The sequence below is a fragment of the Varanus komodoensis genome, unplaced genomic scaffold (assembly GCF_004798865.1).
Source record: "Varanus komodoensis strain SLA01 unplaced genomic scaffold, ASM479886v1 scaffold11, whole genome shotgun sequence".
In the NCBI taxonomy this organism is placed as follows: domain Eukaryota; kingdom Metazoa; phylum Chordata; class Lepidosauria; order Squamata; family Varanidae; genus Varanus; species Varanus komodoensis.
Genome location: NW_025335317.1, coordinates 34,171,840 through 34,197,084, shown reverse-complemented (window position 1 = coordinate 34,197,084; position 25,245 = coordinate 34,171,840). Strand labels below are relative to the sequence as shown.

The 25,245-nt window shown below is 49.2% G+C and overlaps 2 protein-coding genes and 1 long non-coding RNA gene across 6 annotated transcripts in view; 2 read left to right on the top strand and 1 right to left on the bottom strand.

Annotated features, from left to right (window-relative positions):
* The window catches only part of XYLT2 (xylosyltransferase 2), a 38,316-nt gene extending 21,506 nt beyond the window's left edge, over window positions 1-16,810 (top strand). For both annotated transcript variants that reach the window (XM_044420010.1, XM_044420009.1), the window contains 9 exons: window positions 193-368; window positions 2,544-2,746; window positions 4,105-4,185; window positions 5,602-5,818; window positions 7,524-7,700; window positions 9,578-9,840; window positions 10,894-11,089; window positions 12,274-12,607; window positions 14,182-16,810. In XM_044420010.1, the coding sequence (XP_044275945.1) occupies window positions 193-368; window positions 2,544-2,746; window positions 4,105-4,185; window positions 5,602-5,818; window positions 7,524-7,700; window positions 9,578-9,840; window positions 10,894-11,089; window positions 12,274-12,607; window positions 14,182-14,504 (1,970 nt within the window). In that variant the 3' untranslated portion in view covers window positions 14,505-16,810. The remainder of the gene's footprint in view (window positions 1-192; window positions 369-2,543; window positions 2,747-4,104; window positions 4,186-5,601; window positions 5,819-7,523; window positions 7,701-9,577; window positions 9,841-10,893; window positions 11,090-12,273; window positions 12,608-14,181) is intronic.
* A 4,950-nt stretch (window positions 16,811-21,760) lies between these two features.
* Window positions 21,761-23,420, bottom strand: LOC123018161. The gene is made up of 2 exons (XR_006413734.1): window positions 23,114-23,420; window positions 21,761-21,941 (listed from the first exon to the last, which is right to left on the bottom strand). It is a non-coding gene; the product is annotated as an uncharacterized LOC123018161 (long non-coding RNA).
* Window positions 23,421-23,501: 81 nt separating this feature from the next.
* The window catches only part of LOC123018159, a 28,153-nt gene continuing 26,409 nt past the window's right edge, over window positions 23,502-25,245 (top strand). Inside the window, exon 1 of one of the 3 annotated variants that reach the window (XM_044420007.1) lies at window positions 23,502-24,533. In XM_044420007.1, the coding sequence (XP_044275942.1) occupies window positions 24,446-24,533 (88 nt within the window). In that variant the 5' untranslated portion in view covers window positions 23,502-24,445. The remainder of the gene's footprint in view (window positions 24,534-25,245) is intronic. The other 2 variants (XM_044420005.1, XM_044420006.1) reach the window with 2 other exon arrangements.

Here is a 25,245-nt window from a genome sequence, read left to right as displayed (position 1 = left end):
AGCACGTCAGAAACATCCCATAGCTGCTGACGGGTCGGGTGCTCCTTTTGGCCCCACAGTGCGTGCCTGGGATCAGGGAAGAAGCTTTGCTCTTGGCTGAAAGGCCGCTTGGCCTGCGCAGCTCGAAGGCTCCTCCCCTTTCTCCTTCCCACTCCATGCTGATCCCAAGGCGATCCCTTTTGATCTCTGCAGGGAAAGTCAGCCTTGTGATCCAGTGGGATGACAGCAGAATTCTCCAGGCCTCTGTGAGCAAGCCGGTGCGGATTGCCTTTATGCTGGTTGTGCACGGACGAGCCATCCGCCAGCTGAAGCGACTCATCAAGGCCGTGTATCACCAGCAGCACTTCTTCTACATCCACGTGGACAAGGTAGTGGGGCGGGGCTCTCCGGTCACGTGCAGATCTGCCCGGGAGCGGGGCAGCAACGCTGCGGAGTGGGACAGGGCTGGACCCCACGCACCGCTGTGCCAGGCCCCTCCAGGGCAGGCGTTGGCCGCTGCTGACCGGCAGAGGCAGCGCCTTCCTCAGGCCCTCTGCACGCATATTTCAGGCAACTTGGCGGATAAAGGCAGCACTGTCCCTTCTGTTTTTGATAATAGATTATAGTGAAACAGTGGTATAATTAGTGCTCCATGGGATCTCTGCCCGCTGTTTCTCGCTTCCCGCTGGGCTTTAGTGACAGGAAGAAGGACTTGGGAAGACCTGCTATTCTGCACTCGTCTTCAAAGCCTGTTGCAGGATCCTGCCCCCACCTGGTGCGTACCAGGGACTCGAGTGGAGGGAGGAAGGCATGGGGAGGCACTCTGCTCCCTCTCATAGTACTAATGCTTCATCCTGTGAAGCTGATTGGCAGGAGATAAGAGGAAGCCCTTCTTCCACAGTGCGCAAACGATGGGATTCACTTCCGTGAGATACAGTGAAGAACACCAGTTGCGGGAGCTTTAAAGGGGGATTAGACCAATTCATGGAGAAGCCTGTCAGGGGCTGCCAGTCCTCAAGCGATCTGCTGCCTCCAGGATCAGAGGCAGTATACCTCTATGCACCAGTTGCTGTGAAGCATGGGAATGAGGTTGCTCCTCCACTCTTGCCTTCCCTGTGGGCGGCTGGTTGGCCACTGTGTGAGCAGATTGCTGGATGTCATGGTCCCTGGGCCTGATCCAGCCAGGATCAGAAGTTCTTCTGCAGTGGGGAGGGGGAACGTGCAGGGAATCTTTCATTCACGACTTGACCCCAAACAGAAATCCCTAACCCTGCTCTGTTTTATTTAATTTTCCATCATGGGCTCTCCCATGTTTCCACCAGCTGTGTTCAGCCTGATTTTACTCAACTTGAAGTGTGGTACTCCTTGGGGATCCGGGTTTTTTGAATAAATATACAGATGGTATGAAGTTGGTAGAAAGTAAACTATTCTCCCTCCCTTCTCAGTTTCTCTGTGTATGATGGAGGAACTGGAGGGAGGGGAGGAATCAGTGGCCATGGTGGCTAATCACGAATAACACCGGACTACTAAGCCATGCCAAGTTTGGGATGGACATAAAAGCGAACATAGGCATTCATCCAAACAGCAGGCAAGGAGGTGACTCTGTTTCTGAACTGCACCACTTGGGTGGCTCACCAGTGGCGGTGATGGTGTGTGAGAAGATGGCCTCATGCAGAAATTTAGCAAGCTTAGTCATCTAGGTGCCCCTGTGCAGGGACCCTGGGAGCTGTCCTCTAAACTCCCATCCCTGCACTCTGAAGTAGTGAGGTCCAGCCACGGGTTCTGTTTAAAATATTTGTATCCCCCTTCCAGCAAACATGTTCAAGTCAGTTAACAACACAAGCTAAAAAGAAAACAAAACATCATTTCAAATGTGAATGAGCATGTTTGTCCTTAAAACAACAGGACACAGAGGCTAATATGGGTCCAGTTTCCTGAATCCCCTTGGAGAGGACATGCTGTATGTGGACATTTGGGGGAACCAGGCAAATACGGGTCTGAATGCTTTATTCATGGGGTGCGCTGTGCTTTATTTTGAAAGCATGAGGAGCTACATAAGGTGGATGGTCTAAGAAAGTGACATTTGCATGGGTTACTGCTCCCACTCAAGTAAATTGGGTCACTTGGGTGTCTCTGTGTCAATTTCCAGAACTCTGAAATGTAGGGCAGAGCCTGGAGGAAGCCGTGGGGCAGAGGAGGCAGGCACCTTCATCCCTGTGGAGGCAGCAACTGTGACGCGGCAAGGGACTGGGGAAGGGGCAGAGGCCTTGTAATTGCAGTCCCCTGTGTGCGCACGTGTGTTTTAGCATTTGGGGATTTTGTAGCAAACAACGCTTATATGTTAGTTTTTTGTTTATTTTTGAACTGAAAGACTATAAATGCTGCAAATGAAAATTGACCTGTTGAGACTTCTGCCAAAGTCAGCCCTGCAGGCCAGCACTTTGATTTAACATGCACGTTCCTAGACCTCTTAAAGGAAGGAAGGAACGAACCAGGTAAACAGTCTTTCTCGTAAGGGGTGTGAGCTCAGCCCTCTGCTTGCCCTTCGTCCCTGCCTCCTGCAGCGCTCCACGTACCTGCACCGCGAGGTGGTTGAGCTGGCCCAGCACTATCCCAACATCCGGGTGACGCCCTGGCGCATGGTCACCATCTGGGGTGGGGCCAGCTTGCTGAAGATGTACCTGCGCAGCATGAAGGACCTGCTGGAGGTGGAAGACTGGAACTGGGACTACTTCATCAACCTGAGTGCCACAGACTACCCCACCAGGTCAGTTGTGCAAAGGGGGACAGGCAGCGCGAAGGCCCGGCACCGGGGCTCGCTCCGGATGCCTGGCGTGGGACTGCACAACAGGTTTCCTTTGCCACCTCGGTGCAAGAGGCCGGCACTTGCTGTGTGTGTGCAGAGCAACTGCAGGAATTTGCGTGTCCTGAGTTCTGCAGGATCCTGGGCCAGGTACTTAAGCAAGTCTGCAAGCAGCAGGCATGACAATCTCTTTTGGCAGGCATTTCATACATTTGCTGCACTAATTGACACATTTGGGTGCCTTGGATATGAGGCTGCATCCCTGGGGTGCTTTTTAACCCACCTACTCCCAGAAAACCAGCCATAACTAAGTTCCACAACCAGTAGGATTTCAAAATGCACCATTTTGAACTCCAATGCATGTTTATGATCAGGAAGGGATCCCTTAAGCAGGCCACAATTTTATTTTTACAAGCCATTTGGGATCTCTCCCTGCATCCTCTGTCATTTGACATGTATACCTGTAAGACTGTGGTTATCAAAGTCAACCACAATGAGAGTTTTTCCTTGTGTTCACCTGAGCACATTAGAATTTCTGCTCTTCGGAATTTAAAATCTGCTTTTCTCCATTCCCCGAGCCCAGCATAGTGACTAGGAAATGCTGGGAAGTTTAGGACTCTTTTCTGTCAAAATATGCACAGGTTTGAACTTTAAGTCACTGTACCATGGAAGTTTGGGAGTTTGCTCAGTTAGCTCCTGGCTCTTTGAGTGGTCACTTGGGTTCTCCCTGCACATGCAGGCTCATTTTACGATAGGAAGACATCCTCGTATCCATGGAGTAGTTTCCTGCCTCTGTTGCATTTTCTGCACTCCCAAGATAATTCATACTTCATGTTGTAGTATTGGATAGCTCATTTCCTCTTTTGTTATCCTCTTTTTACAGGTTAGCAACATCCTGTCTGCACCCTTCAAAGCAGGGTGCCTTCTGGATGTTTTGGACTGTGCCTTGCATCAGTCCCAGCAAGCATGGCTACTGGCAAGGGATTATGGGAGCTGAAGTCCAACATACCCACGGGACACCAGGTTGTCCTACCCTCTTTAAGGCCTATATACTTAAAAGTATATGCATACAGAGCTCTGTGTATGATGGGGACCTTGGAAAAGGAGCGTGTCCAGTACTCGAGACAGAATCCAATGCATCTGTAACTATAGTCTTTTTTCAGACCTTCAACAAATGCACGTTTGTTGTGTTGATGCCTTCTGCCAGGATTCTCCCTGATTCGTTGTACCCTAATCAATAATCTGAAAACCCTTCCTATCTGCTGCCTGTTTTTATTTCTCGCTTACATTTACTCTTCTTTTTGAATTGCGGCCCACTGCAGGACCAATGAGGAGCTGGTGATGTTTCTGTCAAAGTACCGGGATAAGAACTTCCTGAAGTCTCATGGCCGAGATAATGCCAGGTAATTCTCACACTGGGGCTTAGCATTGGGTGCAGGTTGAAAGCAAATCACGGGCAAGAATGGCTGAGCCTACCAAGTGATGCTCAGCAAGCATGGAGTAAAGGGAGAGCCGCCTTAGTTGTGGCATCCCAGTTGGAGAACATGTGGTGGCGCCTCAGCATTTTTCCTGTTCTACACCAGGTGAAGGCCTCCTTATTTGCCCACGTGTTCTAATTTTAACCATCATACTGTCCAGTGATTTATAGTTTTGGGGTTATAATTTTTGTAGAAACTATCACTGTTTTTATTCCATGTGGATGATTTGTTTATTTGGAGTTTTACCTTTTTATATAAGAATTTTACTTTTAGGACTGGCTACCTGGAGAACTGTTGTCATTGGGCAATATGCAGATAGAATAAATACATGTATGGATGTAAAGGAAGACAATAAAATGTCCTTTAGGTGTGAACTTAATTCATCAGTGTTGCACAGTAGATTTCTGGCACATTGAAACATATTCTTGCTTCATTGACTTAATGGAGCCAAGTAGTTCACACATACAGGATTTTAGTAAATGGGGACATTCACCTATATAGCCATAGTATAGAACCAAGAGCCTTCTCCCCACCTCACAACACCCAGCTGTCTTTGTTCCTTTCTGAAATTTTGTTGAATTTTGACCTTTTCTCAAAAGCAAGGTTCTAGACCAATTATTACAGGGCAGGGGAGATTACTTTAAAAATATGTAAGAAGCTTTTGTCTGAAGGCTCAAAAATTAAAAGATTCTCTATTGAGTTTTCTGTTGAGTTGAAAAATCTATATGCATCTTACACAGTTTTTTATCTATTGTCCTCCCACTGCTACTCACTCATTGGCCACAATAGCAGAATAAAATGTTTTGCTGTCAGTGAGTAATCTTAACATGCTTTGGAGCTTCCTACACGATCTATCTTTGTGCTTCTTCTTTTGACAAACTTTGTTGCTGGTTTCCTTTGTGGCTGTTTGAATGCTACAGGGAGGCTCCTGTATCTTGGAGGAAAAGGGTTGACATTGGAAACTGTTGAAGACTCTGGCATAGGTGGATAGAAAAAAAGGACTCCAGGCATCTGGGACTTCAACTCCCAGCATCCCTGTCCATTGGCCATGCTGGCAGGGGATTCTGGGAGTTGAGGTCCCAAACCTCTGGAGAGCTACCTTCTGCCCACCCCGGCATAGCAGGTGTTCAGAGCTGAGCTGGTATTTCAGCAGAAAGTTCTGCTGGCAATAAATTAGGCAGAGGCTCCATTGGCGACAAATTGTAGAGATGGCGCAGTGATTTCTGGCTGACGGATCCAGGGCTTCAGCATGCAGCCTTCTAGAATCCCTCTGGCTGTGATCTTAATGCAGAAAACGCCATGTTGCACTCTAGTGAATCTGGAGCATCCATTCCTGCACAGGTTCATCAAGAAGCAGGGCCTAGACAGACTCTTCCACGAATGTGACTCTCACATGTGGCGACTGGGCGAGCGGCAGATCCCGGAAGGCATCGTGGTGGACGGCGGCTCAGATTGGTTTGCCCTCACTCGCAGGTTTGTGGAGTATGTGGTCTACACCAGTGACCAACTGGTCTCCCAGCTGCGGCAGTTCTACACATACACTCTTCTCCCGGCCGAGGTGGGTTGTGCGGCATCTTGAGGGACGGTTGGCGGGAGGGTGGCTTTAGAGGTAGACTGGAAGAGGGGGTGGTGATCTCTGGGTTTGGACAAAAGGTCCCAAAGTAGCTCGCCTTGGTGGGCCAGATACTTTCTCTGTGCCACCGCAGGCCCGTCAAAAGCTATTGGTGTTCTCCAAAGCATACACCAATTTTATTTTTGCTTCAGCTTCAGTTTTCTCTAGAAGGGAATGTCGCATGGGATAGAAAGATATTTGTGAATCACTGCACAGCTGGTGGTTTGTGATTGGAAGTGCACCAAGCAAATATTTTATCTTATGATGTAGTACAGGAGAATCCACAAGGTGAATAGTTCAGAAATCTTGAAAGCCCATGTTAATTTTGAACATAATATATAACATCAATGTGTACGTATATATAAACTGTGGGGCAGGGAGAGAATTCTAATGCACATCATCTCTCTGACTCTGAGTCAGGAACATTATTTTCCCTATTTATCTCCACTACAACCCTGCAAGTCTAGGGCAGTGGTGCCATGGAGAGAGTACCAAACTGGCACGGGAGGAGGGTCCAGGTTCAAAGCATCACTCAGCCAGGATGATTTCTGGGAGCTCTGCAGCCAAGCACACTCTCAGCCTAACCGACCACATAAGGATGTGGTGCAACGGGGTTGTTGTGAGGATAAACCTGGGGGTGAGAAGCGTGTGTGCTGTTCTGAGCTCCTTCAAGGAAAGGCAGGATGTAAATATCAGTTAGTACAAACAAGAAAACTACAATCCTGTGCATGTTTAAGTAGAAGAAGGTCTGAAAACACCCAGCATTTCCTAGCCAGCCATGCCAGCTGAGGAATGCTGAAAGCTGGAGGGCTTTTCTGTCAAAACATGTAGGATTATGCATTAATTAATGCCAGTTATAAACTACATAGAATAAAAAGACAGTAGCTTGCAAACTTTCCCTTTCTGGGGACCCTTTTCTGGATGAATTTGTCTTTGGAAGAAGCCTTGTGTGAAGCAGAGCATTCTGGGTTGTGCTCCATCGATGTTAATTCCAATGGGGACAGCACCGTTCAGGCTTGTTGGGTCTGTCTAAGCCCCATGTGAATGAGAGTTTGCTGCATGACCACAAAAGCCCTGCAGCAGAGCATTCTGGGAACGCCAAGAATGGTGCTCTCCTCACATTCCCCATTTTGTGAATGCAGCAATCACAGATTGAGATGCAAAAGCTGCCAGTGACACAGTGCCACACTCTTCCCAGAATTCCTGCACAGTCCTGAGGCTGCTAGGTGCAGAAGTCAGGCACGGTAACACGCCAGATCCACCGCAGTAGGAACTGCCACTCGTGCCCTGACATTTTGGCCACGCTCCCTGCCATCTCGCAAGTCCCTGTGAAGAAATTCAGAAGAAGATGAGGCAAAGCCCGTAGGCAGGTGGTCTTAAGGAAATGGACATGGCTTGCTTATTTTGAAGAAAATGCTCTGGATGGCTAAGCAGTGTGTTGTTTCTGCCTGCAGAGTGTAGCCTTATTTTTCCAGATTATGGCAGCATTTACAGCATGCATTAAATAATTCTCCTTCAGTACTGACCACTACTATAGTAAGGCCTGAAATGGGTGAGGAGCGGAACGGTCATCTGTTGCGTACAGTCGCAGTTCTGCTCACTGCTGTGTTTGCTGTGCTCTCTCTCTCTCTTGCTCCCTCGCTGCATATAGTCTTTTTTCCACACTGTGCTGGAGAACAGCCATGCCTGTGAGACCCTGGTAGACAACAACCTCCGGGTGACAAACTGGAACCGCAAGCTGGGCTGCAAGTGCCAGTACAAGCACATCGTGGACTGGTGCGGCTGCTCGCCGAATGACTTCAAGCCCCAGGACTTCCTGCGACTGCAGGTGCTCCGGCTTGTTCCCTCCACCCCACCCCACCCCACCCCACATCTTTCTTCCTGCACTCCAGATCTCATCCGGCAGCCTTTTCCTCCCCGGGCTTCATCCTCACAGCCCATTTCCCCTGCTCCTCTCACTTCATGGCAGCTCTGGCCGAGAGGCACAGTCTTTCAGCACTGGGGCTTCATGCCGCGGTTGTGTTGTTCCCATGGAGAACCCCATCCCCATCCAGAGCAGGAGCGGCTGATTGGGCCTACAAGTCCCATCACCCCTAGCAGGTTTTCCAGCCCTGCCTGCTGTACAGGGCCCTTTCCATGAGCCACCCCTGGTCCTGCAGACCACAATGAGGGAGCGCTGGAGGACTTCCCATGAGCAGGTAAGGCCGTGTTTAATGCAGGGGGACAGAATCAGGCTGCCTTCAGACATTGCCTTCCCCCACCTTCCATCAACCCTAGCCAACATGGCCAGGAGTCAGGGATGATGGGTGCTGTGCTCTCATGCCTGAAAGACCCCAAGGTTGCCCACCCCACTTCTCTTGGCAGCAGAAAGACAGATCTGATGGGACTTGGGAGGGGGGGTTGGTTTGGGGAGAGAGGGCTAAACAGCAGAGAGCTGCTCCAAAGCAGTGGTGCTGAATGACGGGGGGCATCAAGATGGGCGTGCGTGGGGAGGCGGTGCCAGGATCTGATCAGTCACACGCTTGAAGGGAATAGAGTGTGCAAGAAACAGGCCAGGAGAGCATGGGAGTGTGGAGGCCTCTAGCAATGAGGCCTAGAACCAGGCCGTGCAGGCTGAGAGGGGACCAGGGAGGAACTTAAGGGAAATGGTGGCAAACAAATGAGCGCAGTCGATGCAAGAGCAGGCTATACCCACTCGGTGTCTTGACCTGCCTCAGTCACCCGAGGTAAATGAAGCTCTCCGGCTGACCTTTAATGTGAGGGCTCCCAGTCACTTTCTCCAAAGCAGACCCCGTCGGTCAGTGTCCCGTGAATGGATCTGTTCAGAGCTCAGCAAAAATTTTGATGAGGGCGCTAAGGATTTTGAGAGAATCAGGATGGTACAAAACAATGAACTGAATAAGCGATGCAAAAGGCCTGCTCATCATGTTAGCAAGCACTTCTTCCACTTGGCTAAAAACGCTGCTTCTGGAGCTGTTTTAGGGAGACTGGCTTCTTTTAGGGCTTCTGGTTTTGTGCAAGGACAACCCGCAGCAGATCCTGTCTGGCAGGAACTGATTCCTAGCCCTGTGCAAAGGGTTCCTTGCCCCTTCAGCACTTTGTCTAGGGATCACAAACTGGTGCCAAAATTGAGCCTGTGGGGGGGGGGGGGGGTGTCCCATCACCATCACACCCATTTTATGTATTTCATTCCTTACCTGTATGTCTGTCCAAAAAATGGTGCTCAAGGAGGCTAACCCCAACATCCAGAAGGGGAAAATCTTAATAGAATATAAAAATAACTCAATTAAAAACGCAAGGAAAGAATTGTTGCTGGTCCTGTTATTTTCAATTCTATACCACCCAGCCAGAGCTCTCAAGGTGGTTCACATCAATTCATGAAATCACAAGCCGTAATATAAGACGAACAACGTAACAGTGTCAACATACAAAATGTAAAAGAGAGTTTAAGATGCCCTGAGCGGCTCAGAAACAATTTTATTGTGGCATAAAGCCTTCCCCCACCACGATGTCATGAGAAGCTACTAAGTGGAGTAAATAGCATCCAGCCAATGCAGTTTCAGGCCTTGAAGGCCATGTTCCCACTTTGGTGCCCCAAGTCCCCTCTCTGTGGTCTGTTTCTGGTAACTTTCCAGTCTGGGCTCTGCAGCCCGAGCCCGAAACATGTTGTAAAAAACATCCTACCAAATGTCCGTGTCCTTTCAGCAACTGTCCAGGCCCACCTTCTTTGCCCGCAAGTTTGAATCGACGATCAATCAGGAGGTCTTGGAGATCTTGGATTCTCATCTCTATGGTAACTACCCAGCTAACACACCAGCTCTCAAGGCCTATTGGGAGAGTGTCTATGACCGCGTGGATGGGCTGAGCGGGCTCAGCGATGTCACCCTGACTGTATACACATCCTTCTCCAGGCTGGGGCTGCAGAAAGTCTCATCAATGCAGGAACGGAAGGAAGAAAAGCTTTGCAGGTAGTCCACCTGATTGCCCAATACCAGGGTTACTCTCAGCAATGCAGGATGAGAGCTTTGTTTATTCCTGGGCTGCTCGGCTGCTGGGCCTGAAGGCGAGGCATCACCTGCTTTGCTACAGGCCCAGGCTCCAGTTCGGTCCCCATTCCAGGTTTCGGAGGGCCCTCACTGAAGAGCCCTTGGTAGGCTGCCTCCCTCGGCAGCCGGGCTCAGTTGAGAGGCCACTGGGTATAACCCATGGTGAGCTGCAGTGAACATGGACACCGGGCTGACTCTTCAGCCCTGCCCAGGGGCTGTCAGCCTGGAACATGCAGTGCTGGGTTATATGGACTGATGGTCCGATCAAGGGAGAAAATAGCTCCATAGCTGCATATGGCAGTCCAGGGTGAGGTAATCGGAGGACGAGGCTAAGGGGTCATAAAGTCCTGACTCCGATATGATGACACCTGACCGTTTGAGAGCCAGTGGCCACGAGATGGCAGTCCTGCAACGTAGGACCTGGGCGTAAGGCACACCAAACCCGGTGGACTTACTTCTGATTAGACATTTATGATGCAGAGATGTGATGTGGGAATCAGGAAGACCCCAGATTGCTTCGGTGTGCTGTGAGCTCACTTGGAGGCTTTAGGTGAGCCATTCTGTCACACTCCCCCCTTCCATACTAGCAGGGATCATACAGACTGAAACTGCAGGCTTCTTAGAGGGCTTGCAACTAGATTATGCTGGCGAGGTGTCTCACCACTTCGGGCAAGAGGATGGGCCCCGGTCACGTGCCCCTTGCGCCCCTTCCAGGTCGTGGAGAGCCACGGAAGCAAAGCTGAGGCGTGGGGAGGCATGCAGTGCAGGGCAAGCTGGGCAGGCAGCTGGCCCAGAGAGCCCTGCCGGCTCTGTGGCAAATGTCACAGCGGGAGAGCAGCTGGCAGGGCTGGCAAGCGCCCACCGGGGCCGGCAGTGGGGAGCAGTGCCATTCGCCGCCGCCGCCGCTATTTGTTCCGCCACCTGATGCAAACTCCTCAGTTTGCCCTGCTATTTACGCCTGTGTACTTTCCCCAGATTTGAGCCCCAGGGCTTCCCGTCCAGTGTGCACCTGTATTTCTACGACGACCATTTCCAAGGCTACTTGGTGACCCAGGAAGTACAGAACTTTGCAACGCGGCAGGTGGAGTCTCTGGAGATGTGGATGATGCCTCGAGGGACTCTCAAAATTGCCAGTCACGGCAGACAAAGTAACCGCTTACAGAATCTTGAGGTAGGATTTCTGCGTTTCCCCCTCTCTGCTCAGGTTCCCTTCTGGTTCAAAGCTGTCCAAGCACTCTTTCTGTCCTTGCACAAAGGAGCCCATGTCTGCCGATCTGAAGGTCTCTGGAAGACGAAGCCCACCCCACGCCCAACACGTCCACCTCCCCTTAAGATGCAAAATGCAATTCGTTTCTGATTGAGAAACATCCCAGTGTAAGCGAGTGGTCAAGACAAGGTGCTACAGAAGGAACACTGGAGTCTGCTGGAGTCTTGTAGAATCAGCACCACAGATTCTCCTTCCACAGTGGAGGAAGCTTTTTCTTCAGCACGCTTCCAGATGGAGGCTGTCACTATTGGAAAGCATGGTGCAGTTGTGTCGTGTTTTCCCATGAACTGGTTTCCCAGGATAAGAGAAAAGATGGAAGAAGCAGTGGGAAACACGAGAGTGTTAGGACTGGGAGATCACGACAGTTGGGCAGTTGCCTTCCTCCAGTTCTGGAACTTCCTTCTCTAGAGGTCTCTTCTGGAGAGATTCATGTGTGACCTGCTCTTTGTTTGAGGGTCTACTGAACATGGCTGTGATGTGTGTGAATATTGTAACCATATTGGATGCATGGGGCTATCCCACCCAAACAGGAAAGAACCGCGAAAAATGAGCCCATCTGTGTCTGACGGAGGCCTAGCTGCAGGCAGGATCTGAGTCACTTCCTGAGGCACTGCTGAGCTCTCGTATTTGAGCAGACTTTCAGTGGCAGAAGTCAAGCAAGGGTTTCTTCTAGCAGTAGATCGAATAAATCATGTTTTTATAGACACATGCTGTCCTTCAATTTGTTGCATTTTATGTATTTTAATAACATTTAAGGTTATTGCTAACATTTTAAGGTTATCAGTATTCCTTACTTAAGGACACAGATTCTGAATGTTTTCTTGCCATTGGCAAGTCCGCCACAACCATAGCTGGAGGGAAATGGCAGGTTTCACTGTTTTTGACCCAGGGCCTGGTTTGCATGGCCACTGTGGCTTAAGCATGGCTTATTGATGAGTGTTGAGTGCCATGTGAATGTGGATGAAATGACCAGCCACACCTGGACAAGTAACTAGGCCAATGGTGCTCAGCATGGTGATCATACAGACCAGATCCAGGGGTGTAATTTTCCACTCTGAGCTTCCTTCCTTCCTTCTGTGCTCCCCCAGGTAGGTACTGAATGGGACCCCAAGGAGAGGATCTTTCGCAACTTTGGTGGCTTGATCGGGCCTTTTGATGAACCAGTTGCCATGCAGAAATGGGCCCGGGGGCCCAACCTCACAGCCACTGTGGTCTGGATTGACCCCACCTACGTCATCGCTACATCCTATGACATCACAGTGGATGCTGAGGCAGAGTTCACGCAGTACAAGCCGCCCCTCAACCGGCCTCTCCGCCCAGGTGTGTGGACTGTCCGCCTCCTCCAATTGTGGGAGCCCTTGGGAGAGAGTCAGTTCCTGGTGGTCCCACAGACCTTCAACCACAAGCAACCCCTCAGGAAAGGTAAGTCAAGCTACACTGGAGCTGCTTTGCAGTGAAACCACTTCATTTGGCTGGCACAACAAATGCTAAGGACATCAAGGGCTTTCCACCCATTACCTGGCAGAAAACAGAGGTGCATGTCCCCAACCTGAAGCTCTCCGGATTTCTTGAGAGCTGCACTTGGGGAGGACCCCTAGCCTGAAGTTCTCAACAAATCTGGCTGGAGATAATGGGCATTGTAACCCTGCACACCTGAAGGAGATTAGGTTTGGAAAGTGTTTAAATCCAGTGGTAAATCCAGTCATTCTTAAGTCTGTGCTGAACACACCTGTCTGGCACTTGTGCTTCTAAATGCATATTTGCTTCCTTATATTTGTGGCTACATATTACAACATTTCTAGGGATGTACTTAAAAAGCCCCACCTATTATGCAACTGGGTCCTCAAAGGTGAGTTTAGATTTCATCGCTGCTTCTTGCAGCCTAGCAGTTCTCCCGTCTTCCTTGAACGTTGATGCGGTGACGTGCACCAGCCTCCCCAACCTGCTGGCTTCCAAACGGTTTGGTTTTGACTTCCAGCAGCCACAATCCACATGGCCAGTGATCAGGAATACTGAGAGCAGTACATCTGTCAGTCCAGGTTAGGGAAAACAGGCAAATCCTATGCAAATATGAGACCGGTGAAGAAATGTAGAAAGGCGTCTTTAACTTGCCGACTTGAAGTGTGCCAGGAAGTGCAGCCCTAAAAAATTCAGTGGCGGAGGATGCCAAGATATTTGAGGCAGAACCACAGCCACTGGTGCCCCACCATCAAGTAAAGGGGTGGTGATTGGAGAGAGAGCTCCCTGATTCTTCCTTCCTGTTCCTGGGATGCCTTGATGAAGGTGTGGGTGGCGGGTGGGTAGGCTGCAACCAGCAGCAGGCAAGTGTGTGCCCAGGCTGCTGATGTCATCAAGGTGACCATCTACTCAGGACCTCATGGTGGCATCCACTGCCAGCCACTTTCCCTGGCATCCCGAGAAAAGGAGGATGCCAAGCTGTGACAGCCAGTCATTTTGCCTGGAAAACACTGAGGATGAGGAATGGAAGTAATGCAAAACCAGACTCAGTTTACTTAAATCATGGGTCCTCAAACTAAGGCCCACAGGCCGGATCTGGCCCACCATGCCCATTTAACTGGCTCGCCCCACAGGATAAAACGATCTCCTCGCGAGCAAGCCAGCACCTTGCCCCACACGCCTCCCTGTCCCCACCTCATCTCGTGGGCCCCTCCCCCTGCCGGCACTGCCCTGGCAGCCCGCTCCCACCGCTGGCACCTGTCAACTGGCCCCCTGTTGAAAAAGTTTGAGGACCCTGACTTAAAGGCTTTGCAGCAAACTCTGTCCATCCAGATATTTTGGCCTACAGCTCCCATCATCCTCCACCACTGGCTGTAGCAGCTAGGGCTGATGGGAGTTGTGGTCTTCCAGATGTTTTTGTGTACCGGTTGCTCTCTCCTAGTTTGGAGGGTAAGACGTTCCTGCTTGATGGCGGGTCTTTTATGATGCACTCACGGGGCCGTGCCCTGCTCACCTTTCCTTCTGTCGCTTCTGCTCAGAGGATGGCAAGTGGCTGCACGCCGGACCGCCCCGCAATGAATACATGGACCAGAATTTCCAGGGCCTGGCTGGGATCCTGAGCCTCCCCCGCCTGGACGGCACCGGGCGGGCCTCCCATCAGCACACGCAGCTCGTGGGCCACGCACTGGAGAACTGGACGGACAGCAGTGTCGGCAGCTTCTGGTCGGTGGCCGGCCTCTGCGTGGCAAGCCCCTCCAGCTGCTCCTCCCTGGAGCTCTGTAGCAAAACCTCCTGGAGTTCCCTGTCCCCCGACCCCAAATCAGAACTGGGGGCCATCAAGCCCAACGGACGGCTGAGGTAGCAGGGGTGGCCGGCAGCGCATTGTTGGGATCAAAGGATGGCACGTGTGGGGCAGGCAGGCGCCCCCCGCCCCACTTCTCCGCAGGGCAAACTCTGGGCAGCAGCATCCTGTGGAAAGACACCTCCTGCATGTGGGCGGACAGGAGGACCTTTTCAGCGGAGCCGAAGCGCCCCCGCCTGTCAGAGGCACAAGGCGGTGGCCCCGCCCACTGTGCTCAGGATTGGCTGGAGAGGGTGTGGGTGGGAGGGGCTGCTCCCCTGCAGATGGAAGTGCTGGCGGCCCCCGGGCTCCGACCCACCCGCGGCACCGTGCCCCTCCATTGCGGACGACGCTCTGCAAGATCAGAACTTTTTGTTCCCAAATGGTTGCTGGCAGAGGATTCTGGGAAACGGCGGGGTGGGTGGGTGGGGAATTCAGGAAGCCCGGCTGTTACGTGCCAGGTCCGTGCCTGCTGAGCGGCAGGTGCTGACTGGATGGACCCGTCTCCCACCCCTCTTCCTTCATTTTAGTTACTTTTTTTACAAATGTCTATACATATGTACATATATATTAAAAAAACAAAGTGCAATAGAGACTGTGGTCATCCTCCCTCCCTGCCCCATTCCATCTCAGTGTTTCCATTTTCGGCTTCCATTGTAAGATAAGCTTGTGCTCCCAGTGAATCAGAGGCGAAAAGGGAGTGGAATCCGTGGTTCCTTCCTAGCAGGGCAGCGGGGTGCCTCTTGCTACTGACGTCTGACAGATGATTTCTCTCTCCCTGTTGCAACACAGAGCTGCCTTCCCACCCCTGCTTTAGTCAGAAGCAAAGAAGGGACCAGACCTCTGGCAGCCGTGTCCTCTTCAACGGAGCTACCAATCATGCCAAGCCTATGTGCCGCTCACACACCTCACCATCCACCTTGTCTGTTCTCCTCCCCTCCCAGCCTAACGTCTGGCTGTGTTTGTGAATTGGTGGCATATTGCAGAGCTCGGTAAATGGTCGTACCTGTCCCATCCAGGTAGCATGGACATCTGAAGTAAAGCATTAGATCCCCTCCTTTGCTTTCAGGTGAATTCTCTTCGCGTTGGATGGCTGGGCAACTCTCTCTTTGCACCGGCCACTGCTGTTGTCACAGTGAGTGCTCCTTTCCTCCCAACTGTTAGATGTATTTCATCCCTCTTCATTTGTAGCTCTGACTTGTGTGTCTAGACAGCCTCATTTGTGACCCTGTGAACACACAGACACCTACCTACCTTCAGAGGAAAGCGTAGCCCTCTGCAGCTGTATGCCTCCCTGCCAGAAACAAGTGTTCCCATCCACAGAGAGTGACCCTGTTCTGTACCAAACGTTGTTCTATGTCTAGTCATATTTCCTATCCAGAACTGATCTTTAAAGTGCATCCTTGCAGGCTGATGACTGAATCACCCCCAGTTGAACTGGGGACTGCAGTGTCTGAGGCTCATTGTCTTTTCCCTAATGATTGTTACAGAAGTGTTGAAATCGTCTCCTTCTGGAGTAACCTTTTTCATTTCTTTAGAAAATAAAAATGTGTGCCATATCAGATGCCAGGCAGAACACATAAATCAGTGGTGGACATCCTGGTGCCTTCCAGAGGTTACTTGCATCAACCCCAGCCAGCATGGCCAGGAATCAGGGATGATGGAAGTGGTAGTCCAACAAAACTGGAGGGCCATGATTCCCCACCCCTGACATTTGTGATTTGACATGGGGAGGAGTTGTTACTGTCCCTGAAAATATTTTTTAGGAGGTGGCTATTTCTCCCCCAGTTGAAACGGACCTGAGGTTTGGGCTGCTGGCAACAGACTCAGCGAGACTTTAAGAATCTTTTGATCTCAGGGTTTGGTCCAAGCCTTTCCAGCGAGAGGGCTTCCTTGCATGTCTTCAGAACTGGTTGTTGGTTTGTGTTTTTTCTGGGTCAGAAACCGTGGATTACATACAAAAGGTCTCTGGTTTTCAAATCAGTAGTTTGGTGCTGGTGCTAAAAAAACTCCAAGGCAGTGAATCGGAAGATCTTTGTGGCTAGGGGTTTCCAGGCCTAGAGCACATTGATTAGGGCTGTTTCCCCCACCCAGGGCCCAACCCACCCTGTCTCCAGCTGTAGGATGGGGCTGGGGGGATAGCACATTAGCCCGGAAGAGGGACTCATTAGTGGGGGTTCTATATTCTGAGCCAAGAGAGAGAATGAGGCAGATTTCTCTGAACTGAAACCTGTTCCAAAGAATGCGTGCTGAAAGCTTTTGTGTCAGAAGCATTATGTAAAATTGTCTTAAATATGCAACACAAATATATCTATATCTCTATTGTGTGAAGAGTGTCAGTTTTTGTAGCCAGCTGCCTTTTCCCTGGTGGGCTCAAAAAATGCCAGATCAGTTTCTCCTGCAGCAAAATAGCCTGCTGGCATCAGTTGACTAAAATGAGATGTTGGGAGAACTGGGGTGTGGTGGGAGGAGAGCTTCCAGTAGCCAGAATCAGCTACTCTCATCTCTTGAAGTGTTAGGCAGAGACCAGCACTGAATGACTGTCCCCAGCTTAAATCTTTCAAGCTCCAGGGCATCCCTGTACCTGAGGAAGGGGCCGGGAGACCTGATCTGTGCATCACTCCCCTCCACCTTTCTTCAGCCACCAGTTATACCCTACTAGCTGGAAAGTTTAACCTCTTGTCTCCAGTTTGATGCAAGTCTTCTAGCCATCACTGTGTAAATGAAGTGGATTAATTTGTCCTATTCAGCTATTATCCTTACCTGTATGTAGTGCAACGATCAGTTTGGAAACGCAATTGCTCATCATGACAGTCTCCAAACTGTTGGCAAGGAGAGTCCAAGATTATAGGCCGTTGTGTTGATCCATATCAACGAACCAGCCCTAGCAGTTTTCAGCACTGGAAGCAGGTCTTTGGTCATACTTGTGGATCTTGACTGCCCATTCAGAATCAGCCTGCCCCCAAATACTTTGCATTATAGTAAGGGCAGCTCACACCTGTATACTGCTGCTGAAAGAATTCTTCTCCCTGCTGCCCTGCAACTACTGTCAGGACTATAGTTAAGCTAAGGGTGAAAAGGGAAGGAGCGGAGGCCGGCAAGTGGCTTCAGCATCCCTGCGCACCATGCGCGGCATCCTTGAGAGCCCCCATCTGCTACAGCACCGACCGTAAATGAGGCGCAAGGGTGCCCATGCTAGCGCCACCCCTTGCTGTTGTTCTCGCCTTCCTCGCAAAAAATGTGGCTGGCTGCGAAGAAAGCCTGTGGAGGATCGTGAAACCTGGAAGATCAGGGTTTTGCTATTTCAGTTTTTCCAAGAAGTCACCATGCTTGTATAGAGGGTGATGAGAACAGCAGAGAAGGGGTGGGGCTAATGCTCTTATTACCCATTCCTTTCCTGATGGATAGAGCTGAAACATGAGGAGGAATATATGGGTCTTTCATCAATTTGCACGCTGATTTCTGCACACAAAAGCATTGATTTCCTACTTTGTAAAATTTGGAATGCTTTTGTAACTGAATCCAAGCTCTCTTGCCCAGATCAGAGGCTAAGACAGATGCATTATCTTTAACATTCATGGGATTATAGGCTGTCCTCATTACTTGTTATACTGTTCTATCCCCACACCAAGCCTATGCCATGGAGTCATCTGACCCAGCTTTTGACTTCCAGAGAGACGTGCTCTTCTTTCAGTTTTTTAAGAGGCTTCTAGTCCTCATGGTTACAGAAAATGTGGGGATGGAGCTTGAGGAGGGGATCACAGTGGTCAAATCAGATGTCTCACAGCCTTAGTTTACCTACTCTCAGCTCTTGGATAAGACTTAGTATTTTTAAAGGTATTTTTGGTACAAAATCAAATCATTCCTAGCAATTGAAGGGGGCTGGGGATTAAGGTGCATTCAAGAGACTGGCACAGAAATAGGGCCTAATCATAACTTTATCCCTAATTGGAAGGGCCTTTGCTAGGCTGCATCAGCAGCGTTTCCAACTACAGAATGAGCTCATTATCCCTCCGCTGCAAAGGAACTGGATGAATTCATCACTGCAGAGCGCTGAAAAGCCCCCTTGCATAAAAATTGCTGTAACACTGTCGGGCGTGATTAACCTTGCCATATCCCCCTTTATCACCATCCTGTGCACTGCTGCACTCCAGGGTGTGAAATGCTGCCGCCTACACTGCAATATTACAGCCATCTTTTAATGAGCCTAATGAGGGCAGATCGTGTAAATATGGCATTTTTCCAAACCGTTCAGCGAAGAGATTTTGTAATGACACCAGGGAGACTACTTCCAATTCTGGGTAAATAAGAGATGGCGGGGAGGAATGTTAAGCAAAGACAGCTTCTGATTCTGGGCCATGTTTTCCAGATGCTCAGGTGCACCAATCTTGGGATTATTTTGCCTGGTAATTGTTTCAGTCATTCTGGCAGAGGAATCCGATGAATCACATCTGTTTCATTCATTCAAGCACCGATTGTTTCCAACCTGGGCTGGCCAGTGGGTGCTTGTTATCAGCATTGACTTGAGCCAGTTCCCACCACCTGATACTGTTGCGGTGCTTTTGTAGTACACAAGGCTGTCTCTGCAGGGAAGGACAATGCCTCCTCTTCCCATCTGTTCAAAACCTAGCAGTTCCTGCAAGAACTCACAAGAGAATGAACTGCAGAAAATCTTACCCTGCAGGTTTAAGTGGTTTGCTCCTACTCTATAACAGATTAATTCCACGTAACCATAGGTCCAGGATGCTCGGGAGCCCGTTTCACACCCACACACCATATGGGATGTTTGTCCTTATATATGCCCAGTCTCATTAATTAAAATGGGATTCCAAAAAGAATGCATATATGTATGTACGTATGGGAAAGCAGGCCTCCTTTGTTCCAAGAAGGGATGGCCAGTTTGTGACCCTCCAGAAGTTTTGGCCTACAGTTCTGTATTGCTGGCTATACTAGTTAGCACTGATGGGAACTGCAGCCTTTGGTGTGTTTTGGCCTGCGTGTTGTCCACTCCTGTTGTAAGTTAAAGAGTCCATCCTAAGTTTATAGAGGACAACAGTTGTTCCCACTTTGCGTGACAGGGAAGCATTTGATGGTACTGCAGATACATACCAAGAGGAAGATTTGCCGCACTGCACTGCTGGCTTTGATCAAGGTTTATCCTTCATTCAGCCTAAATCTGCATTGTTAGGTATGTCGGTGGTTTGCTTTTTAATAGGGCACAAATGGAACAATTACAAGCAAATGCCAACTCTTTTGTGATGTTTGCACTCCCGGTTTCAAATCACAGAGTGCACGCATGGCATGCTTCCTGCACTGAGATAATTCCATGCATGTATATAAGGAAAAGCAGATATATTACAAAACACAATGTGAGGACCATTTATTTCATTGTGACTACATGATATCGACAGCCAATATAGGCAATTGCTGCCCTGCCCAAGGAGCTCACAGCAAAATATTATGAAGAGGCATATCTGCACAATTGTGCACATTATGGACCCACTTGTGACGGTTGCTATTCTGGAGCTTTCAGTACAAGTTCAGATAGGAAAGGGTGCCTATCCAGCCTCACAGGTATGAACTAACCTACTGAATATATCTCAGGGCAATGCAAGAGTCTGGTCTAGTAGAAGGGAATAAGCATGTTGTTAAAAAGGGAGGACTCACAGTGGACCATTAAATCTTGAAAGTGCCTATAAAGAATTCTCAAAGCCACTGACAAGACAGAATCTTAGCCAAAAGCCTGCAAATCCAGCAATGTGAAGCTATCCTGTCTCCTGCATCTTACCTACCTCCTCCAGGTCCCAAACCACTGCCTACTGCTTGCCTTCCTTTAGCTGTCTACCTCTGTCTCCCCGATACCTCTCCTGCCTCCTCTGTTCTATTTATGCTCGGTTCTCCAGGCTTTGACCCCCTTGCCCCATCCTCTACTTCCTACTGAAAGTGCGCAATCCCTTCTATCAACAGGTTTTCTCCTGGTTCTACCAAGCTCTGTTGCCTTCACTGTCCATCAGCATCCCATCGCTGTTGATTCTGTTCTATTGCTCTTCTTGGCTGTCAAAATTCTTCTGGCCGTTCTGCGACATCATAGGACTTAGATCATAGCCACACTGGAGTCTGACCATGGTTTCACTGAGCTCAGTATGGCCTACATCAGCTTCTCCAACCTGGTGTCCTCCAGAGTTGTTGGAGTGTAGCTCATGGCTGGCTGAGGAATGATGGAAGCTGTAGACCAACTCCTCTAGAGGGCACCAGCTAGGGAAAGGCTGGGCTACATGGACTGGCAACACCTCTCTACATTTTCAGACAGAGGTCTTTCCCTATTTTATCCAGAGATGCCATGGCCTGAATCTCAGACCGGGTGCATACAAGACAGGTGCTCTTCCACCAAGCTGTGGCTCTTTCATTAATTCAGCCAATGAAAAAGTTATTGCTTCTATATTTTGCCTTTATTCTTCCATATAAAGGGCATTTACCCACTGCTCTCCAAACTTTAGTATGCTACGATCTTGGAACAAGAAGCACCAAGATGTCACATTATCTCTCCTCAATCTGCGCACAACATCACCTTGCTAAGGACATGTTCTATAAAATGTTCTTAATGCTCCTTTCACCCTGTCCTACAACAGTCATCTATCTAAAAGATTCCTTTTCACACTGTGGCAGACCTTTGAACAGGCAAGTTCAAATTCAATGTCATGTAGAGCATTCTTCAAAAGAATCTTCTTTTCCTGAAAAGCAAATGAACTGCTTGCAGAAATTCCTGCAAGCAGCCTTCTGGTTATTCAAGGAACATTCAATAGCTGATCAAGTTGAGTAAAAACCAGCAGAGGGAGCTTTCTGCAGGTGTAATCTCACTTTTGTTAGAACAACCTCTATAAAGCACGATCACGTGCCAGAGGACAATGTGTAAGACATACTTGAAAGATCAAGCAGCCACTTTATGTATGGAATTAGTTTCTTATGTTTCTGGAACCTATGAGAGGAAGCCCATAAAGTACTGCTCTATTAAGATTCTCAGATGGTAGCTTCAGCCTTCGGGTTTAACTAATTCCTTTTTTCTGCAGAAGATAGGATAGGCTGCTGTAATTAATCTTACTAGTTATTAATTTTTATAATGGTTCATAAATATAACTAGTTATTTTGAAGAATTGATATTTGCCTACTATGGCATGAGGATTCCCAGCTTCCATGCAGCTCTCCTTAACCCTAAATAATAACCTTACACTAATTTTAAAAGAGCAGCATATTAGTATGGATCATCAGTATCAACAACCTGTGAGGTAGGTTTTTATTATTAAACAGTGTTGAGACGGGAGGGATTTGATGTAAGGCAATCTGATTATTTCAGGGTAGAACAGAGATGGATCCAAGAGTTCATCCAGGCAGAGAAGTCCTAGACCTGCCTATCAGAAGGTGCTACACAGGTATTCCTTCTTTTCTTCCTTGAAGGATTTTCTGCAATATGGAAAAAGGAAGAAAGTTAGCAATGGAAAACGGGAGGGGGGTTGATGTGATCTTGACACCCTATGAAATTCCATGAAAGAAGCAGAACCCATCAAAAAGCCTTGTCTGGAAGCACTCAAAGTCTCCCCAGTCTGAGTTCAGTCCTATTCATATGATGCACTAATTCAAAGGCTACTGATTGGCCTTCAGCCCTGCATTCCTGCCTATGGCGGTCCAAGTTCTGTAGCAGACACCCAAGCAGTTGGAGGGTTAGACCTGCTGAATTTTCATTTTAGCTGGGCAACCATTTTCTAATGCTGCCAGTGAGAACCACCATCACTTCCTTTGCTCACAGACTCTGAAAGAACATGACACACACCCAGCCCTTTACAACCCTGGCATGTTTATCAAACCCGTGCCTGGCATCTGTGAAGCTAACCACAGATGTACCAAGGGGCAACTTTGGGCTGAGAGAGATTTTATTTTATTTATTTATTAAAACATTTTTATGCCGCCCCATTCGCCGAAGCCTTACAACAAATAAGTTAAATTATCATAACATTTTAAAATATATACATTAAAATAAATTACAAATATACAATATAAAATAAGAGATGTGACTTATTCATCCAAGGCCACTCCTTCCGAGAAGTAGTATGTGGAAGGGGGAACACAGGAAACTGTCACATCTCAGGCCAAGTCACAGAACGCAACACAACAGCTGTTGTATTGATGGGACGAGTGGGAGGGCACAGGTGTGCTGCCAGCAGTGCATCCACACATTCTGTGGTTACTTACCAACCCGCAGTTGGCTTCTTTGGGGGCTGCTGAGTGTGATACCACAGGTGCCACCTGGGACACCAAGTAAGACCACTGCTCTGTCTAGCCCAGTATATATAGTCCACACTGACTGGCAATGGCTTTCCTGAGTATTAGGCAGCAGCACTTTTTCTAGCCCTGGCTGGAGCCGCTGGAGAGTGCGACTCCTGGGCCTTCTGATGCCACATGCCGGCTTTACCCGGAGCTACTGCTAGCATACCGTGTAACAAATGCGGATACGTTTGCACGCAGGGCTATTATCTTTAGTATTGTGACACGCTCAAGTGAGCTGTGGTGGGTCTGAACTAGAGTTCCTCCACGTTCAAGCTCCCCCCACCCCATACTGCCCGTTACACCACACTTACCCTCCACTTCCACCAGGCTTATTAAAATATCTAAAACGCATTCCGAGATCTTCGCATCTTGAGCGTATTGTGAGTTAGTATTACCGCAGGCGTCTTTTTCAAGGAAGCTCCTCGTATTGCGTAGTTCTGTTTCTTGAATAGTCAGAAGCCAATAACTCAGAGGTGATAGCAGCGCAAACTCTTGCAGCGCACAATTAAAAGCCATTGCTACCGGAACACTACCGCAGGAGGCGAGGAAGAGCTGCCCTCCCCCCACGTGCACAGTTTCCATGACGACCGCCGACACAATGTTCTATCCGGAGAATGTAGCAATTTTGACTTTCAACCAATCGGAACTGAGAGCGTCCAATTAGTAACCAATGAGAAGCGAAATCTGGGAGATAAGCTGCAGGAAACCGATAGAGAGGGTGCAAAGATCTGCTGGCGCGGGAGCCGGCAGCCCAGAACCGAAGCCAGGGGGGAGGGCGTATTTTTCTTGTTCTGCTTAGTCCGGTTTAATCTCGGCAGTGAAATTCCAGTTCTGAGTGAACATTGCACTCTGATCCACCTTGGGAAGGATTTGCAGGAGTTGGGTTGGAGGTGCCGGATGGAACTGGGCAGGCCTGGGAGGTTTAAAAAGAAAAACATTTAAAGAGCTTTCAGTTGGGGTGAATCGACCGGATTAGATCTGGAGCGAGTTTTTGTAAATTATATAGAACGGACCCTATGGTATGGATAATAGAGACCAAAGTGCAAAACGAACGGAACTGACAGCGGATCTCCTTCACGGGAAAGCGAAGATCAGGAGCAAGCGTACCAAAAGAACCAAGCCAACCTCCTCGGACACGATTACTTTCAGCACACCTTTGTAAGGGAGAAGAGAAACGGAGCCGCTTCTTATACGTCAGGTGATCCAGCACCAGGCCACGTCTAGAGGGAAAGAAGAGCTCAGAGCCCACTCTCAGCTCGCCAAAAACATACTCGCGTGTTGGAAGGCTAATATGCGAATTCAAGGAGAGAGGGGCGCAATCTAGCAGGCAACGACAGGAGAACCACCCAGAACCAGGCACGAGAGGAGAGGAGAGGAGCGGGGAGGAGGGAGAGAGACACTGCCAGGACACGCAACCCTTCCTTAGGGAAACTCATCCTAGGCTCAAGCCAGGGAAAGAGGTAGAAGCTAAAAGTAACCCGAGTGGACTGAATGGGCTCTGGCGTGTTGGAGCAAGAGCTGACTCGGCTGCGTGGCTGGGGAAGGAATTGATCTGAGTAGCCTGGATTCCGTCAGCCTGGCAGCTGTTCCTACATGTGGAGCTGCCAAGCTGGGAGAGAGCTCCACAGTGGACAACCCCTGAGATGACCCAGCCAAGTGAGGCGCATACACACACGCCCACCGCCAGTGTTCCCATGGAGAACAATGTAGTGGCCATTATCGTAGCTACCAGTGAGTACTTACATGCTTTTTGTTTGGCAAACTCAGTTTTATGGGGGGGGGGGGCGCTGTGTCTCTGTCTCTCTCTCTCTCTCTGAATGGAATTGCCTGCAGAAAATTACCTCAATTTCCACCACCTGCACCAATTCATTATATCAGCATGCCCCCCCCTCCCGATCTAGTGTCGTCTTAGTCTAAGCAAGCTGGCTGGGGATGGCTGAAGCCGTTCTAATCCAACACACTGGAGGGCACCAGGATGAGAAAGGATGGCCTGTGTTTCAAAATATATGATACTTCTCTGAGGGTGTGCAGCCTGCTACTATATTATTTGGGCTGTTCAAGGTTGGAATGCTTGCAGTTCCCTCCAGCTCAGATCCCCAGGACCTATTTGCAGGCATTGGACAAAACCTCCTCAGATATTGTTTCCAGAGGCAATTGCAGGTTTAACATCACACCCCTTTCTGTCCATTAGAGCTATGGGGGTATCTTTGTGCTAGGCATGTTCATATGGGAGCTTCCAACTTAAACTCCTTGTTTGGTTTCTGCAGTTTGGATTCATCATCCACATTGACCCCACGATTCTTCACAATCTTTTGGGTGGGTTAGTTACCAGATGGGGAAAATATGGCTCTGTTTTAGTTCCTTTGTATGATTGGCATGGACTGGATGTGGCGGTTTGGCAAAGCCCCTCTGACATCTTAAAACTGTAGGGAACATAGAGGGA